The 17943-nt window shown below is 35.7% G+C and overlaps 2 protein-coding genes and 1 non-coding gene across 4 annotated transcripts; 2 read left to right on the forward strand and 1 right to left on the reverse strand.

Moving 5' to 3' along the window:
- The first annotated feature begins 1030 nt into the window (after positions 1-1030).
- On the forward strand, positions 1031-4346 carry LOC101251256 (abscisic acid receptor PYL8). Its single transcript, XM_004234127.5, has 3 exons — positions 1031-1544; positions 2321-2536; positions 3827-4346. The coding sequence occupies exons 1-3, from the start codon at positions 1422-1424 to the stop codon at positions 4043-4045; spliced, it is 558 nt and encodes a 185-aa protein (XP_004234175.1). The 5' UTR covers positions 1031-1421; the 3' UTR covers positions 4046-4346.
- A 1747-nt stretch (positions 4347-6093) lies between these two features.
- LOC112939966 (U6 spliceosomal RNA) lies at positions 6094-6199 on the reverse strand. Its single transcript, XR_003246310.1, has one exon. It is a non-coding gene; the product is annotated as a U6 spliceosomal RNA (small nuclear RNA).
- Positions 6200-6563: 364 nt separating this feature from the next.
- On the forward strand, positions 6564-17899 carry LOC101251752 (polypyrimidine tract-binding protein homolog 2). Of its 2 annotated transcripts, XM_010319172.3 has the most exons (12): positions 6646-6791; positions 8119-8321; positions 8430-8639; positions 8779-8843; positions 10035-10097; positions 10192-10265; positions 14775-14867; positions 15339-15396; positions 15970-16074; positions 16175-16256; positions 17001-17113; positions 17287-17899. In XM_010319172.3, exons 4-12 carry the CDS (start codon positions 8838-8840, stop codon positions 17638-17640), a joined length of 948 nt encoding a protein of 315 aa, XP_010317474.1. In that variant the 5' UTR covers positions 6646-6791; positions 8119-8321; positions 8430-8639; positions 8779-8837; the 3' UTR covers positions 17641-17899. The 2 variants fall into 2 exon arrangements, with proteins under 2 accessions (XP_004234176.1, XP_010317474.1); XM_004234128.5 differs by lacking the exon at positions 8779-8843 and having other exon boundaries at positions 6564-6791.
- The last annotated feature ends 44 nt before the right edge of the window (positions 17900-17943 follow it).

Consider the following 17943-nt stretch of genomic DNA (forward strand, 5'->3'; position numbering starts at 1 on the left):
AGAAAACCAAACCAAATTCCCTTTATGCAGCTAGTGATATTGTCTCATTTCATATCAATTGTATTTTCGCTTAAGATTTTTTTTTTCAAACGAGAAGATTTGGTTGACCGTTCACTCATCTTTTGATGATCTTCCATTTAGCTTGTTTACTGTAACAGAGCGAGTAATATGTCGATGAAAGGTAGTATGCAACATTAAAGAAAAGAAATTGACAACGAATCTTAACTATAATTTCAAATATAACAATTTAATTAATAATTATTACTACATCTTCTTATAAATTAAGATTTTAAATTCAAATTTACATTGAATAATTAATGTTTCTTCATGTATTCTTAAAAGGATTTGATCACAATCTTGTTGTTTCTATATTTGATAACCATCATTTTATACCGCTTGAAAAAGAACACAATTTTGGACTTATCATATTTTTAGGTTATTGCTAAAAATAGGGTGTATAAAGATATTTAGATGAAATGTTCTAATTAGTAGAGGTGTTTTAATAATTTTTCATAGAATAGGGAGCTAAAAAAAAATCAATATTATTATATGTATTTGTTTGACTATTTTGTACGTCTACTGATAAATATTATTCACACATTATTTCTATTTCGGATCAAAAGTTTGTTTAAATAATTAATCTAACGAAATCAAAAAAAAATATTAAATGATTCTTTGCGCCTGTTCTAACTCAGTGAATAGAGTTATATTTGTTACTTATTATTGATGGGAGATGACATGTATTCTGTAAAATTAATTAAAATATATGAAATGTTAATCCCAAACATTACAATTTTTAGAAAGAAACATAATTAACTACTTAAAATATATAAATAATATGAAATTACAAACTGAATAATTTTAATTATTTAGGTAATTATTTCGATTTATTGATCGTAATTCTGAGTTCAAAATATAAAATTAGCATTTATTTATGCCTCAAAGGATAAAGACAAAAACAGTTATTTTGCTGTTAGAGATTTTTTATTGGTTCCAATAAGAGGGAGCTGAAACTGAGAAATCCTATCCCGTAAATAAAAGACTTATAAAGGGGTAATTTGGGAACTGCATAAGTTTCAACTCCCGAAATGGACAAAAGGAGTGGTTCATCGGGTAGATAGGGAGAATATGAAGGGTAAAAATGGAAAAAGACAAAGAGCAAGAAGACGCCGAAAATGTTTTAATATTCCAGGTGAGATAATTAAATAACTGTACTAAATCGATAATGGAGATCTATTTGTAATGGCGGTGGCGACTTCCCAAGCAAACCGAGTCCGACTCGTCCACTTGCGAGTTCAATACGCGTTAGCCTGCCTCTGAGAGATCTTTGCTACGTCATCGGAGTGATTCTCCGGTCACCGGCGAGAGAAATACACGCCGTTCATTGATTATTACAGGTTTTGCAGGAAAGTAAAGCGACGATGAACGCTAATGGATTCTGCGGTGTTGAGAAAGAGTATATAAGGAAGCATCATATTCATGAACCTAAGGAGAATCAATGCAGTTCATTTCTAGTCAAGCACATTCGAGCACCTGTTCATCTTGTTCGTTCTCCTCTCTCTCTCTCTCTGAATGCGTTTACTGCATTTTTCTTTTCCGTAGATCGATTGATTTATTTTCAGCTGTGTTGTGATTGATGATTATACTTTTAAATATCTTGAAGGTAAACATTAGATTTGTTATATTTGCGATGATTGTATGGTTTCTGATTTTGTATTGATCGTGTTCTCAGCTCTGTTTTCCTGAAAAAATACGACGTCACTAGGCTTTGATTTTGGTAGTCAGATCATCGAGTTCCTTTGTAGTTTTTTGTCTTGGTCAAATTTGTATAAAGGATGAAACGGATAAGATTTGAATTGTTTCCTATTTTAGGTCAAGCAAAGATTGTATCATCTTTTAGCTGTTTGGTTTATCCGTTCATGAAAGTTGAAAGTGACTCTAACTAATCTTTTGGTTAGTTGTATAAGAAAAGATCCCTGCTATAAAACTCTTGCATAACTAGGGGTGAACTAAAATATTCCTTGAAGAACTACCTATTACCTAATACAAGTGCTTATAGTGAACAAAGACGAAAGGCTAAATGTATTAGCAATTGATATGTTCATTGATTATGCAAAAGGGACAAATGAATCATCTGCAGTTATTCTCCACGTCGATTGCCTGTTTGCCTTATGCTTTTTATTTTGACTGAAGTGCTGGATAACTGATATTACTGCAAGCAGGACAAAATTAATATCTCTGATAACGTGAACGGAACTTGCATTTTGTATTTTGTGTTTAACCAGTCGTAATGGTTGTTGTTTCTCCCTCTTTTTATCAGGTTTGGTCATTGGTTAGGCGGTTTGATCAGCCACAGAAGTACAAGCCCTTTATCAGCAGGTGCATTGTGCAAGGAGATCTTGGGATTGGTAGTCTTAGGGAAGTTGATGTCAAGTCGGGCCTCCCTGCAACAACGAGTACTGAGAGATTGGAGCTTCTTGATGATGAAGAGCACATCTTAAGTGTCAGGATTGTTGGCGGGGATCACAGACTTAGGGTACTAAACAATTCTCTCTTGTTTGGCTGTTCCTTTCTTTTTTCAATTATTTTTTCTTATTTTTAAATTTTATTGTTATTAAGTACCCTTGAATTTGGTTTTTTCTCAGATCATGATCATTTCTATGGTAGAAGATTACCTCCAAACTAATTAGACTACCAAAATAAATTTCTAACTTGAATAACTTAATATACTTCTAATAAATAACTTAATATACTTCTAATTTCTACTTTACAGTTCTATTTTTAAGTGCTTAGTCATATATGTTTTTAGAGAAGCTCGAATCATCTGATATTGGTACTTCTTGTGATAGTGATATTGCAGAATACTAATCCTCTTCCCTTAAAGACCGTACAACCTGTCAGCAAAATAATGGATATTCTACTGTTACCTTCTCAAAAAAAATAAATAATGGATATTGCAGTCTGGTATTCTAGGCAAGCTAAAAAATTAGCATGTTTCTCATCTAAAGATTAATTTGTTCTCTTATAGATTGATGATTTTCGGGATTAAGCTTTAGAGCATTGAATTTATTTTCAGGGGGCTTTTTGTGATTGTACCATGGCAGGTTATATACCTTTTAATGCCCCCTTTGACTTGTGTGTTGAGAACTGAAGACAATAGCTCAATTGCTAGGCATTTGAGGGTTAGATAAGTGAGCATCTTCCTGATGCAGAGAACCAACTCCATTGATTCTTTGATTTGGCAAAAACGATTGGGTTCTTCTGTAATAGAACAACACTTTTAATTGATGATAGCACATTATGAAACTGAATGATCAGTACAGCACAAAGTGATATTTATTTTGCTTTTGAGATTATTCTTAGTAGAGAGCCGAGCATGTGCTTTTAGAATTATGATAACCTTTTCTGAAAGGTCGACTAGAATGCCAAGAAAAAATCAATTTAAATTGCAATCTTATTGGTAATAATTAATAAAGGGAGGATGGTATGTTATGTAGCACAATGCAGGTGTCTGAACTTGTGAGTTCGTTTGGGTTAATGACTTTCATGCACTATCTTTAATTGGGGAATATTGCAAATTGATTGCTCTTTGATGTCATGTCCTGTGAAGGCAAGTTTTTATGTATTTGGATTCGTTTAAGGAATCACTAGATGAATGATCTGGTTTTATTTTAGCAGGTTAAACATGACAGGTTAGTTTGATCTTGCAAAGATAGAGAGATACTTTGTGCTTGCTTCTTCCGACCTTTAGTATTGTTTTGACTACATTCAATTAAATATTCAGCCCTGTATGTTGCCCTTATCTTTTCTATTTGATCTTTTCCAGAACTACTCCTCTGTCATATCTGTGCACCCAGAGGTGATTGATGGAAGACCTGGGACACTAGTGCTTGAATCATTTGTAGTGGATGTGCCCGAAGGGAACACCAAAGACGAGACATGTTATTTTGTTGAAGCTTTGATCAATTGCAACCTAAAATCACTTGCTGATGTTTCAGAGAGGCTTGCTGTGCAAGACAGGACAGAACCCATTGATCAGGTCTAAATCAGGAAGACGTTCTGAAGGTTATTTCTACTTAGGATGAAGCTTCCTTAAGGCTGTTAGTTCTCCTGAGGCTTTGGAGGCCGACTGTATGTGGCTTGCTCTCTTCAATATTCCCTGGTGCTTTTAGTGCTCCGCCTTTTTTCTTCTTCTTCTGCAGTGTATGTTTAGGGTTCAGTCATATTACTTGTTTGTAGCGTCTCAGAACCACACGTTTTACAAGGATTTGAAGACACCCTGTAAATGGATGAAAAGACTAGCCTGTTTCCATTCTTCGAATTTTGATAGGGGGTGTGGTATGTCACTTGTCTCTGTTTTGTGTTGTTCCAGGGTATATTGAGTGTGTAGCCGTGTCTTTTAAGTTGCATTTGTGGTCTCTAATTGCAGTACGCAATGGCTGGGTACAGGAGGTGGGGTTGGGTGTGTGGATTGGGGGGGGGGGGACTCTATTTACTGAATAGAAGCACATTTAAGGCTCCAACAGTCCAAGAGCTAATGCTGTACAGACTAGTTATAGAGAAATGCTCTAGATCTGCAAACATTTCTTATTTATATCGTTGTTATTAATCATTGATCACGCAAAGACTTTTTAACTGTTGTGTAGTGGCTGGAGTTATGAGAGGAAAGTTGAAGATGACTTCTAGACTGCTTTAATAAACTGAGGATGGTAGCTTGTCATGTCACTCCGCTAGAGGTTCTTTCAACGAGCATGTAATTCACAAGACAAAATACTGCACACACAGATCTACTGTTAGGAATGTTAAGTGAAAACCAAAGCTTCCCTAATGGAAAAAGTAAACATGTCCAAAAGCAGTTCTAAATGTTAAGTTAGGATAATTTAACATGGCTCACTAATTTGATAAGTCTATATAACGATATCGAGATAGCATTGCGTTGAATTTGATAAGCTAATTTCGAAATTGTTTTATATTGTTTCAATATAATGATGCCTTGTTGTAATGACACAAATTTTAAAAAGACTCTAAAAAAACAGATTTGATCTTTTTGTAAAATAAACCACAATAAATTTTGTATAATGCGAAAGATTTAATGGTTTTGAGAGAAATTTAAATATTCAATTGTAAGAAACCTGTAACTTTCAAATCAAAGATTATAATTTGTAAATTTGAATCAGCCGAAGATAAAAAATGATGGGAACTTTATGGAGGGGGTAAAAGGAAAAATTGAAGAATAAGTAAGTAAGGAAAATATAGGAATAATAATATTGGTTGGTCTTAATTGTTAGAAAATAAATGAAGAAATAAAATAGATAATCATATAAAATATATAATATAATTACTTAAAGTTATTTCATTTCTAAATTATTATAATGACCTTACGTTGAGATAGATTAAAAATATCATAAGATCTATCCAAAAGGTTATTTTAAATTTAACAAGTACACAAAATAAAAAATTAGTTTTTTTAAAGAGGATTAACCTAATAATGATTAGTCTAGTTTCATTGTAGATTTCTTATAAATCACTCAAAACTAGAGATTATTATTATTTTGCTTTTGGTCCATACAATTTGAAAGTTCTTTTTTATGTATAATTACATATTATTTATAAATTTTATTTAAGTTATTATAAGATTATTTAAATTGAGATATTTTTAATATTAACTAAAAATATTTAAATTTAATTTTTTTTATTATATAGAAATATATATAGTTTGTCCAAGCCTATTGCAAGACATGATAATATATGTATAGAACATCACGTAATAATTAGCAGGTAGCATTATTAAAAAGATACGTAGCTTGCTCAAACCTATTGCAAGTAACACGATAATATTCGTATCGAAAACATCATATGACCATTTAGCAGCTAGTGTTGTTAAAAAGATATATAACTTGCCTATTCCTATTGCAAACAACATTATAATATATGTACGGAATGAAAAATAAAATAACAAAAACTTCAAAAGCTTTGCATTTACTCTCCTTTTATTGAGCAGTCTCTTATTATAGCAAAAATATTCAATGCAATTGCTGAATGAAGTAAATATTTAATAAAAAATGAAGTACTCATTTTTTTAAAATTCTTTTTAAAATTCTTCTAGGACCATTTTTCAATTTGTCATATCATTCTTGCGTAGGGACCATATTAATTTTCTGTGTATCGTTACGAGTTTATTGAATGTCTCCAAAGAGACCAAAAGCCAGTACTCAAATTTCATATTACAATATCTAATTCGACTTTAATATAAACACTTATTATTATTATCGTTTTATAATGGTAATGTAAGAGCTTAAAAATTACTTCCCCAGTTTGAAAATATTTGTCATGTTGCGTTTATTGAAAGTTGATTCGATTAATTTTCAAAGATAAATTAGATCACATTAATTTGATATTTTAAATAAAAAAAATTAGATATTCTAAAACAATATGAAAAATACTATCAATTACAATTTTTTGCGTATTAATTTGACTCTAAAAATAGAAATTATGATATGATAAATTTGAATTATAACGATATTGTCCTACTAATATATATTGTGTCAAATTAATTAATGTTTAATGTGAATTGATTGGTAAAATTATTATTCTTTTTTAAAAATAAAATTTACTTTATATGTTATTCAGTCTTTGAACATCATTAATGGAGTTAATCGTTAACCTTATATAAAGAGAAACCATCAATCAGTTCATCTAACTCGTCGGCTTTTCATCTCATCTACTCGGCGTTGTTGTGCGGTGGTTCCGTCGGTGAAACCCTAATTTCTGATAACATCCGCTTAACCTAGGTACGATCTGCTTTATGATTTTTTTATTCTAATTCAATTTTGCCCTAATCCCTATTGTTCGTTGAGTACAATTTAACAATGGCTTTTCTACATTTTACACGGCGTCAGTGCTTTTAATTCTTGCTCTGAACCTTGCAAGTTCTATTATACAGTTTTCGTCCCTTGGATTTATATATTCGATGAGTTTGAGTTGAGGACTGTACGATACTCTGTTTTTTCCCTTATTTAATGGTCTACCGGTTATTCTTGTAGTTCAGCTCACAGTTGCCTTCAATAGCTGCCCGACTCAGGGTCTGTCTTTGTTGACCATACATTTTGATGTCTCTTTAGGTGAGTAAATCACAGTGATTCTCAGGAATACAGGGCATTTGTATATGTTACTAAACGTCTGTGGATAAGTTAGTTGTTTTTCTGCTGGTGGGACTTGGATGCTTGAGGGTCTTTACTTGGGCAGTATTTATTTTTGGTGGTGCGGGGAAGGGGAGCAGTGACACCAGTGTAATGAGGATTCACTAATATTATTGAATTACGAGTTTTAAGACTTGAGTTTTAGTTTAGCAAGACCACTTTTCATGCTCTATTAGAGATTTTCACTTTATATGGATTAAATGCCATCTAGTGTCCCATCTAATATTTTTTCTTTATTGGTGTCTGGCGGTTAACCTTGGTGTGTGATAAGGAAATAATAACTGGTTTAGTGGGTTATAGTTACTTGATATATCTCCATGAGAAAGTTTAGTACAAGGGACATGCCTAGTATGAAGGAAGATAATGTATGGCAATGGTTGCGTGCATCCAAAGAAATAAGTTATGTATTTAAGTGGAGAAGGACAGAGGGTCGAGGTCATCAGTTTCAAAAAGAGCTTTTGAAGGTTGCAGTTGGCCCCCAAGGGTTGACTTCACTCTGATTTCTTTATCATAAAATAGAAGAAGAATCACACATGGTTGCACTTACTCGGAATTAAATTCCATCTTTCTAAAAACTTATGTTGCACAATTGCTTTCTATGTAGAAGCATGCTTATTAGATTCACATGGTTGCACTTACTCTGAATTAGGAGAAGAATTGCACATGGTTGCACTTAGTCTGAATTATATTCCATCTTTCTAAAAACTTAGTTTCACAATTGCTTTCTATGTAGAAGCATGCTTATTAGATCACTAGTTTACATTTTAAGTCCAACGCGCTTTTGGGTGTTGCACTGTGATCCTTTAGCACATGTAGTCTATATACTGCTTATAATCCATTCTTCTCTTAGCTTAGAGACCTTGAGGAGAGTTAAATGTTGGGTCAAATGACAATTTAATATCTGTTATTCTTTTTAAAGCTTGGTTTGTAGTTCGGATGGCATCTGCATCTAGCCAGCCTCAGTTTCGATACACACAACCCCCATCAAAGGTCCTTCATTTGAGAAACTTACCATGGGAGTGCACAGAGGAGGAGCTGATCGAATTGGGAAAACCTTTTGGTAGAGTTGTGAATACCAAGTGTAATGTAGGAGCAAACCGAAATCAAGCATTTATAGAGTTTGTAAGTTGCTGAATTCATCTTTCTCTTTCATAGTATATCTGTTTTTCTTTTGAATCTTTACATCGTTCAAAACTTGAGTTCTTATGTCTGAATTGTTGATATGTGTAGGCAGAATTAAATCAAGCCATTGCAATGATATCGTACTATGCCTCTTCCTCTGAACCAGCTCAGGTACGGGGGAAAACCGTCTACCTACAATATTCCAACAGGCAAGAGATAGTGAACAACAAAACTACAGCAGATGTAGCTGGAAATGTGTTGTTGGTTACAATTGAGGGAAATGATGCTCGCCTTGTCAGCATTGATGTTTTACACTTGGTAAGGATTAAAATACTTCCCATTTGCTTTGGTGGAGAGGAAATCTTCTTCGTGGAAAGGTTTCCTATAGTTATGGTAATTAGGTTGGAGTATTTCGTGCTTTCTTGAGCACCCTTTAACATGAAATTGAATGGATCAGCAGGCCAATGTCCAGGATATATCTTCAATGGCAGCTTATTGCATCGGGAGAAAGAGCGCATGCGTGTTTGTCTCCTTTCTCTTTTTCTTAACTCTAGCTCTTTCTTCCCTTCTCCTCATCTAACTTTCCTGACTTTCTTGGAGTGTCAGATGTTTCTTATTCCTCTAAAATCTTCATCCTTCCTTAGCATGTGCATAATGGAGATGCAATTTTTTGTTTTCCGAGGCAAACTTGTTGCATATGCATCCGGCAACTTGCAGTGGATGCATAATTTCCTTTGCTTATAGTAATAATGTCTTTTGGTTAAAATAATTCGAAAGTTTAGGGTCCAAGGCAAAACACAAAGTCCAATAATCATTTATAGTCAGACATTTGGTTATCTAAGCTTCCCATCTCCGAGACTGGCTTGTCTTAAACTTTCTGGACTTTTTTACTTCAAAGGATTGAGAAATAGTCTCTTTCCTCTTGTTTTAGAGTTATTAGGATGTTATTAGTGAGAAAGTTTGGTTTTCTAAAATACAGCTTAGTGGGATGGAGCTTGCCTGGTTAGGGGCCAAGATCTTACAAACTTGAGGTGATTTATGGCTGCTTAGAACTTCTCTAATGATGAGATTTGTTTGATAGGTCACCCTTGTAATGATGCTGAACTTTAGGCTTTGTTAACAGACTTGCAAGTTAACTTTCTCTAAAAGTTAATTTTGTTTCGTGTGGAATACTACTCTTGCGCGAGCTTGGTTGTAGCTTAAATGCTTTACATTCTTCCACTAGAACAAGGGTTCGAGACTTGTATCAGTGCTTCTTGTGGAATTTTCTGGTTGTATGAGTGCTTGACCTAAATTTGTGGACTCTTCAGAGAACTGTCAGATAATTTTCTGACTTCAGAGAATTTTCTCATGCAGATAGAGTTTTGTTTGCATCATGTATTCATGTTCAGTTAGTTTTGTTTGTATCATGTGCTGTAAATGACAGGAGAGATGTTCTTCTATTCATTTTCCTCCTGTGTATATCCTTCACATTTTAGGAACTTCTTTAGGTCAACTGATGGAGAATACTCCTTGAATAGATTTTTTCTTTGGCAGTAGAGAGTATAATTGATAATCATTTAAAGTAGAAATGTTGTTTGTGCTATTTGTTTCTAATGTATTAGACGCTTAATTGAGAAGAGCATGCTGGATTTCTTTTTAGTGTTATATTATTTCTCCAAATTATTTATAACATTGAATAGATTCATTTCTGAAATAATCCTATTCTTTCAGGTATTTTCAGCTTTTGGATTCGTGCATAAGATAACGACATTCGAGAAGACTGCAGGATTCCAGGTATTTATGCTTCAGAAGAAGCAAATTTGATCAGTGTCAATAGGCTTGTTGACCTCCTAATTAGCTGACTAGTCCCTCTTTGAACCCTCTTCAGGCTCTGGTGCAATTTTCTGATGCAGAAACCGCTACCTCAGCAAAGGATGCCCTGGATGGAAGAAGCATTCCCAGGTGATTTTGGATTTATATTTAGTTGGCTATGTCACGCTTACCGATATATTAATAGCCCTTGTATTACTACTATCATAGTTTTCTATGTATTAGTTTGTTTTTTTCCGAAATGGTAATGGTGTATTCTTCAGCATTAAGGAGATGCTGGTGACCTGCAAACAGATGGGAACAAAAGAAGAGAAAACAAAAAATACTTACTAGGATCCTAATAATTCTACAATCTGTTCTGTATCCTCTAAACCTTTCTCTTTACACCAAAAATAAAAGGATACAATCCCATTTGACCTTCTAAATGGAATTGGACCTATCTTCAACATTTCTACTATTTCTTTCTTTTCATACTGTCCACCAAATGCAATGTGGAATTATTCTCCACCTTGCCTTTTGACTCTTGCTCCCCCCTCTTCTTATCCAACAACTCAACAAGTCTACAGTATGCTCGGGCATTGTCCAGTTTGTTTTTGTGAGACTAAGGAAGATTGCCCAAATTTGTGTTGTAAAGTTGCAATGTGCCAATGCAAGAATAGATGCTGGTTGGTCTCTGCTGCGTTCCTGCATAATGTACACCAAGATACTATAATTCCTTCTCTCCTCAGCACTTTATGTGTCAGGCAAGCCCTTCTAGCGACCATCCATGTAAAACATTTTATCTTAGTTGGTGCTAAGGTTCGCCATACTTTTCTCCACAAGCTCTGCTTGGAGTTGCGTTGCTGGGGACTTTCATTTTGTGTGCCTTGCTAACCGTGAAAGCTCCATCTTTACTATGTTTCCATCTCAAGAATCAGGAGCACTGGTGATGCCAGGGAATTTTTCGAATGGCTCTAGCAATTTGGCCACTCTCTCCACTTCCCGGTCATTCAAAAACCTCCTGAAGATTAGATCCCACCCTTGTGCTGTCCAATATTCATTTTTTTGCATCAGGATTACTACATAGTAAGAACAGATCTGGAAGGGATTCTTTTAGAGGAATCTTTTTGTTCCACGATTCTGTCCAAAACGTAGTTCTCCTGCGATCTCCCACTTCATTGTACGTATTGACTTCAAGTTTTTGCCATAAGTGTGATAGTTCTCCAGACCCCACCCCCTAGGCATCAACACTAACATTACTGCACCAAGGATTGTACTCACTATACTTGGATCTGATGACATCCTCCATAAATCTTGCCCCTCTTCATTATACCTCCATAACCACTTCAACAAAAGGCTATTGTTTTGGTTGCTTAAATCTCTAAATACCCATAATTCCTCTGTCTCTGCTTTGTAATGTTATATCCCTTTTTTTTTTGACAAAGGTTACAAGGTTTTGTATAAATCTTCAGCACTAAGGCTGGTGTCCCAAAAATTTACATCACAGAGCTACTTACAACTGAATAGGCTCAGCCCCAAACAAAGAAAATCTATCTGTCGGTCCTATCTCATCTTATAAGGATACTAAGATGTCTACATCGCTACAAGATCATCTACATATTCCGAACTACACCAACAGCAAAAAGTGATAATGCAGTTCGTTTTAATCCTATGCAGAGGACTGCTAACACTTTCAAAACATCTCGAATTTCTCTCCTTCCAAATGGTCCACCATATCACTGCTGGGACAATTTTCCATCTGTTTTTGTTCATACTACCACTCCCCTCATAGTTCCAGCTTACTAGAGTCTGACCTACCCTTTTAGGCATAGTCCACCTTATGCCTCTGAAATTAGTAAACAAGTTCCATAGTTGGCAACCACTTTACAGTGTAAAAACAGATGGTTGATTGTCTCTGCCTTTTGCTCACAAAAAAAACATCTTGGACACATCTGTATGCCCTTCTTCATAAGGTTTTCTTGCGTTAGAGCGGCCTCTTTCACTACCAGCCAAGTGAATATTGTCACTTTGTAGGGAATTTTTACTTTCCATATAAGATTCCAGGGCAAGAAACTAACTTGAGATCCCGTCTGATTCAAACTCTTATAAGCAAAGCTGACTGTGAAGCTGTTATGGCACTTCCATCTGAGAGTATCATCTCCTTCCTTTGGTCCTGTATACAGATCCAAGGTGCCATAAAACTCAGCCAGTCTTGCATCAGTCTTCTATATGTCAGTTTCCACCCTTGAGGACTCCTAACTTCTTCTAGAGTAGACTCCTGTTGCTGATTTAGTAGGTACATATCTGGGAAAAGTTGCTTGAGACTGCCATTTCCTAACCAATCATCATCCCAAAACTTGATCTTCCTTTCACTCTTTACATTGAAGCTTGTTCTTTTAAAGAAAACATACCCCAAGTTTCTGATTGACCTCCACAGATTGATGCCATAAGCAAAGAAAACCTCTTCGGTCTTCCAGAAATCTTCCTTCTCATATTTTGCTTGGATCACCCTCACCCACAATGTCTGCTCTTCTTTAGGGAATCTCCACAGCCATTTCATAAGCAAACTTTTGTTATGTTTTCTCAAATTTCTGATGTCTAAACCGCCCTGCTTTTTTGATAGGATTACAGTCTTCCATTCAACTAAATGAAAACCTTTCTACTCCTTTTCTCCATTCCACAAAAAATTCCTCCTTATGGCATCAATTCTTTCCTCTACTTTGGCTGGAATAGGGAAAATTGTCATCAAATAAGTTGGCAAGGCATCTAAGACTGAATTGATCAAAACTAATCTCTCTCCTCTTGACAAGTATTGTGCTTTCCATCTGGACAGTCTCTTCTCACATCTCTCCACCACTTTATTCCAAATCTCTTTGACTTTGCTTTTTGCTCCTAGGGGCATCCCCAAATAGATAGTTGGCAACTGCCCTATCTCTCCTCCCAGGACTTCTATAAGTTGTTGGATTCTATTCACCTCATTGATTGGGAAAATGTGACTATTCCTCCAATTGATGTGCAGACCAGAAGTTGCTTCAAAAAGGATGAATATTATCCTCAAAATTTTGAGTTGTTTCTCCTCTGCATCAGAAAAGATAAAGAGTATCATCTGCATATTGTAAATGTGTGACTTCCACTCTTGCATTCCCATCCTTTGCAACATTGAAACCCCGTATCCAACCATTGTTGTGAGCTGTCTTTATCATGTTACTTAAACCTTCCATCACCAATAAGAACAGAAAAGGTGAGAGGGGATCACCTTGTCTCAATCCTCTATCCGAAGGGAAAAAATCTTCAGGAGACCCATTTATCAACACTGAAAATTTGACTGTACTTGTGCAAAATCTCATCCACCTGATCCACTTCATTCGAAATCCCATCCTCTGCATGATTTCAAGCAAGTAATGTTACATTTGACTTGGTTATAACCTTCAATTTCTTTTTATCCATGCCGAAGGAAGTCCCTCCTTAATTTGTCCAGCTTCTTCAGAACTTTGGGGGGTAATGGAAATAGTCACATGACATAAGTAGGAAGGGTGTCTAGCACTGAATTGATGGGAGTGTGTCTGCCTCCCATAGACAAATATTGAGCCTTCCATCTTGCTTATCTCCTTTCTGTTTTCTCCACAATGCCATCCCAAATTTTTATGCTCTTGTGTTCATTGCCCAAAGGTATACCTAAATAAACTGTTGGCATATTCTCCACTTTACACCCCAAAGTATCTGCCAGATTCAAAATGTTTGTCACCTCCGTGATTGGAAATAAATTGCTTTTTCCCTAATTCACTTTCAGACCCTAGGAAGCTTCAAAAAACAGGAAGATTGTTTTTAAGAATCTTATCTGGTCCTCCCGAGGTTCACAAAAACTGAATAGGGTGTACATGGTCTGAATAGTGTATACACCCTATAATACTGAATAGGGTGTACATGGGCTGAAAAGCCTACCAAACAAAGGAGTAAATGTATTGGATTCTCTATGACGCCCTAACAAAAGGCCCTTATTATAGCAATTGTCCTTTTTAATGTTCACACCATTTTGTATGGTTAAATTACTCTCGAGATGTGTTGTTACCATTGTTATTTGACTGTAAGGAACAATGAGATCTAGAACTAGTGCTCTGGGTGAAGATTCCTCATATTACATTGAAGTGGCAGTAGCACAGTTAGATAATATTACTGTTATGATTAAAAAGAGAGAGGATATAGTGAAGAATTTCTCATTTTTGAGTGGGATTAGTAGATGAAGGTGCATAATAAAGGGTTTCTGATATTGTTGCCTCTTTCTCTGAAAGCAGCTGGTAGCTTTATTATTAACCATATTGTACATCTTTGTTTTATTCTTTTGATCCTTCAGCATGAGTTTTCTTCACAATGAACCTTCTATAAATACACTTGATATGAGCCCTTGCACTCAAATGAATCAAGGACAATCATAACCAAGCTGTATTTGATTAGTTTTCTTGGCCAAACTTGGAAATATTGTTAGTAAAAATAAAAGTCCAAGTTAATTTATTTTGCTGTTTAACTATAACTATTATACCAAACTCAATTGGTGTACTGGAGAACTTATTACTAGCTACTATTTATTTTGATGAAGTATTACTAGCTAGTACTTATTGTTCATGCAGGGCAGTTGACTGATTTTTTTCTTTTCTCGTGCATCAGCTACTTGATTCCGGAACTGGGACCATGTACCCTTAAAATCACATATTCTGCCCATACTGATCTGAGTGTGAAGTTTCAGAGTCATCGTAGCAGGTACAAATGATCTCCATCTACCTCTCTATCTCTCACACATGCACATTTTCGGATAAAGCAAATAACCTTATTGATGATGGGAAGAAAAGCTCCCCTATAAAGTGGCCTACCAAAACGTAGAGAACACACAAAAAATATGATTTTCCACGAAGATACTCTATCTTCTATACAAACATACACACTCATAAGTGTTGACTGTTTTTTCAAAACCTGTTTTGAAAATGCTTTTCTCGAGCGGGAGGGTCTTATGGAATCAACCTCTCTCCCTTGCCAAGGTAGGGGTAAGGACTCCATACATCCCACCCTCCCTAGACCCCAATACTTCATATGTTGTTTGAAAGTTGGTCATACAGAATGCTTTTGCGCAATCTTCACTGTACTTAATTGCATCTTATATATGGTTTAATCTGTTTGTGTTAATTATTGCTTTCCACTCTTCCAACTTATATTTTGTTTATGGTTTTTATTTAGGGACTACACCAATTCTCTTCTTCCTGTTGCTTCCTCAGCCATAGATTCAAGTGGTCAGGTAATGAATCAGTCAAAGCTCTAAAGTGCAGACTCACTTGTGCGTAGAGGATTTGCTAGGATTGTTAGATCCTCTTCCCGTTCCCTTGTTGCTGCCATTATGGATTTCTGTTGGATTACTTTAAGATACTGCCCTTTCATACAGCAAAGTATTAATTGAACCACCATGAACGTGTATCCCAGTCTAATGTAGGATTGAGGCATAAGTTTATTGATTGATCATTGGTGTGTATGTGAGAATTTGAGAAGGAAGAAAAGGCTTCTTTGTGTTTCGATATATCTTTACATCTCAGGAGAAGGGGTATTTATACAATGAGCGCTATAACTAAATTAGGAAAGAGAGTTAATTTTGATAGAAGTAATGTTCTCTTATAATTGTGCTAGGTAATAAAGTTTTTCCTGGAATGAAGCTAAGCTATTATTAACACAATCAACAGTATTCATATCTTTACATGGAATGCACTTATTTTTCATGTTTCTATGGTTTGCGTCTTTTGCGATATGTTCCTGGGGGCAAGTTGGTCATGGAATGCTGTCTATCCTTTCTTTTAAGTTTGTTCCATCTGTGATGCAGTTCAGTTTGGGTCTGGATGGGAAGAAACTGGAACCTGAGAGTAATGTTCTTCTTGCTTCCATTGAGAACATGCAGTATGCAGTAACCTTGGATGTCCTATACACGGTAACACTCTTCTTAAGTTGCAAAAAAGCTTTTGTAATTTCTTTCATAACCATCTTCTGACTTGTTTTGTTGGTTCTCATTTTCCTTCACATATGCTCAGGTTTTCTCAGCTTTTGGTCCTGTCCTAAAGATTGCAATGTTTGATAAGAATGGAGGGCTTCAGGCTCTGATACAATATCCAGGTAAGATGAAGTGCGGACAATAATTTGCAAAGTGTTAGTTCTTGCCCTTGCTCATTACTTGCTTACTCCAATGTTTCAAAATCATTTGGCAAATGGCCAACACTGTTCTCAGTTTCCTGACATTATATTATGTTGTGATTTCTATATGGCATTTTATATTCAAGCAGGGTATCTGTTTCTAGTGATTATTTTATTGGAAATGTACTTGCTGTCTGGATTATGACCCTTGCAAGTATTCTTTTTGTTTTTTTTGGACTGAGGAATTGCAATTATTTTATGGAATTTCAACTCCAGACCACTCCATAAAAGCTAGGTTTCTTACTCCATTTACCTGGAACAAGCTAAACCCCTGTAAATAGCTCCAGTTCAGTTTTTTGTATTCTCTTAGCTCTCTGATCCTAGAATAGGCTTGATATACTAGAGTTAACTTATATTCTTTTCTTTTGTGTTCCCTTTTGTGGTTCAAAATCTTCTTGATGCATTTTAATTGGCCAAATTTCATAAAAAGAAAGACATACTTCTTGCTGTCTTTTTCTTCTTTTTTGGTTTCCTCTCAAGTGACTTGGTTAAATAAGATAGTTGGTATATTAGTCAAAGCAATGTTCTGAACTCGTCCACCCTAGGGAGCAATGTTTTCCTCTTGTGAATTGGTCAGCTTGTACAAACTTTAGTGGATTTGAATTGGTTATTCTGTACTCAGATGCTTGTGAGTTGAACTAAGCTATAGCCTTGTTGAACCTACAGATATGCGCACAGCTGCTGTTGCGAAGGAAGCTTTGGAAGGACATTCCATATATCAAGGTGGATATTGCATGCTTCATATCTCTTACTCTCGACACACAGATCTTAGTATAAAGGTAAAAGCAGCTTTGTGGAGATATTAATTTGTGAAGGAACTCTGTAATTTAGTGTCTGCCATCTCTCTTTTGTTCATTACTTAATACCCTCCAGCTTCCCGAGCTTTCTTTCCCCATTTCCTGTGAGGGAACAATTCACTGCCTAATTGAATGGTTATTTTTACTGATTTCAGATTAATAATGATCGCGGCAGGGATTACACAATCCCAAATACTCCGATGATGAATTCTCAACCTTCAATCATGGGGCAACAGCCGCCTCAGATGGGAGGTCCAGGCGTTCATCCCTATGGTGCCCCTGCCCAGTGCACGCCAGTTCCAGGTGTTGCTCCGCCTCAGCATTCTGCAGGGTGGAACTCGGCCCCCGCCACTGCAACTCCATCAATGCCGATGCAGATGCATAACCACCCTTACATGCCAACTGCTAGTATGCCCTCTCAAATGGGTCCTGGGATGATGCCAATGCATGGACAGAACGTCATGCCACATTCTACTCCAATGCCTCCTTATCATCCACAATATCACTAGTGCGAAACAAGTTTTGCCTACTAGAGTCCTCAATATTGTTGCAGAGATGTGTTAACCAAAGATGTCACTAGTCTTTTGGTCCTAACTTGCATATCTTGCTTCTTTTTTTGTCTGTATTTTCTGTCATGTTCTCTTTTTTCTCCCTTTTGAGGTCAATGGATGGTTTCATACCTGCTTTTAGGCTCTGCATTGTACACTATTCTTGATATCATCTATCATCACAATGAATGATAATTGGAGCCAAAGGCTTTTCCTTTCACGCTCGCCTTATTTGCTCGCCTATCCACTCTTGTTATAATGTTG

This window comes from Solanum lycopersicum, chromosome 3 (genome assembly GCF_036512215.1).
Source record: "Solanum lycopersicum chromosome 3, SLM_r2.1".
In the NCBI taxonomy this organism is placed as follows: Eukaryota; Viridiplantae; Streptophyta; class Magnoliopsida; order Solanales; family Solanaceae; genus Solanum; species Solanum lycopersicum.

Excerpts from the sequence above, each read along its gene's own strand:
- LOC101251256 (XM_004234127.5), top strand. The coding sequence starts at position 1,422 with ATGAACGCTAATGGATTCTGCGGTGTTGAGAAAGAGTATATAAGGAAG. Across the intron at positions 1,545-2,320 it reads TTCGAGCACCTGTTCATCTT|GTTTGGTCATTGGTTAGGCG; the intron begins GTTCGTTCTCCT and ends TCTTTTTATCAG. Across the intron at positions 2,537-3,826 it reads GCGGGGATCACAGACTTAGG|AACTACTCCTCTGTCATATC; the intron begins GTACTAAACAAT and ends GATCTTTTCCAG.
- LOC101251752 (XM_004234128.5), top strand. The coding sequence starts at position 8,136 with ATGGCATCTGCATCTAGCCAGCCTCAGTTTCGATACACACAACCCCCA. Across the intron at positions 8,322-8,429 it reads ATCAAGCATTTATAGAGTTT|GCAGAATTAAATCAAGCCAT; the intron begins GTAAGTTGCTGA and ends TGATATGTGTAG. Across the intron at positions 14,868-15,338 it reads TTTCAGAGTCATCGTAGCAG|GGACTACACCAATTCTCTTC; the intron begins GTACAAATGATC and ends GTTTTTATTTAG.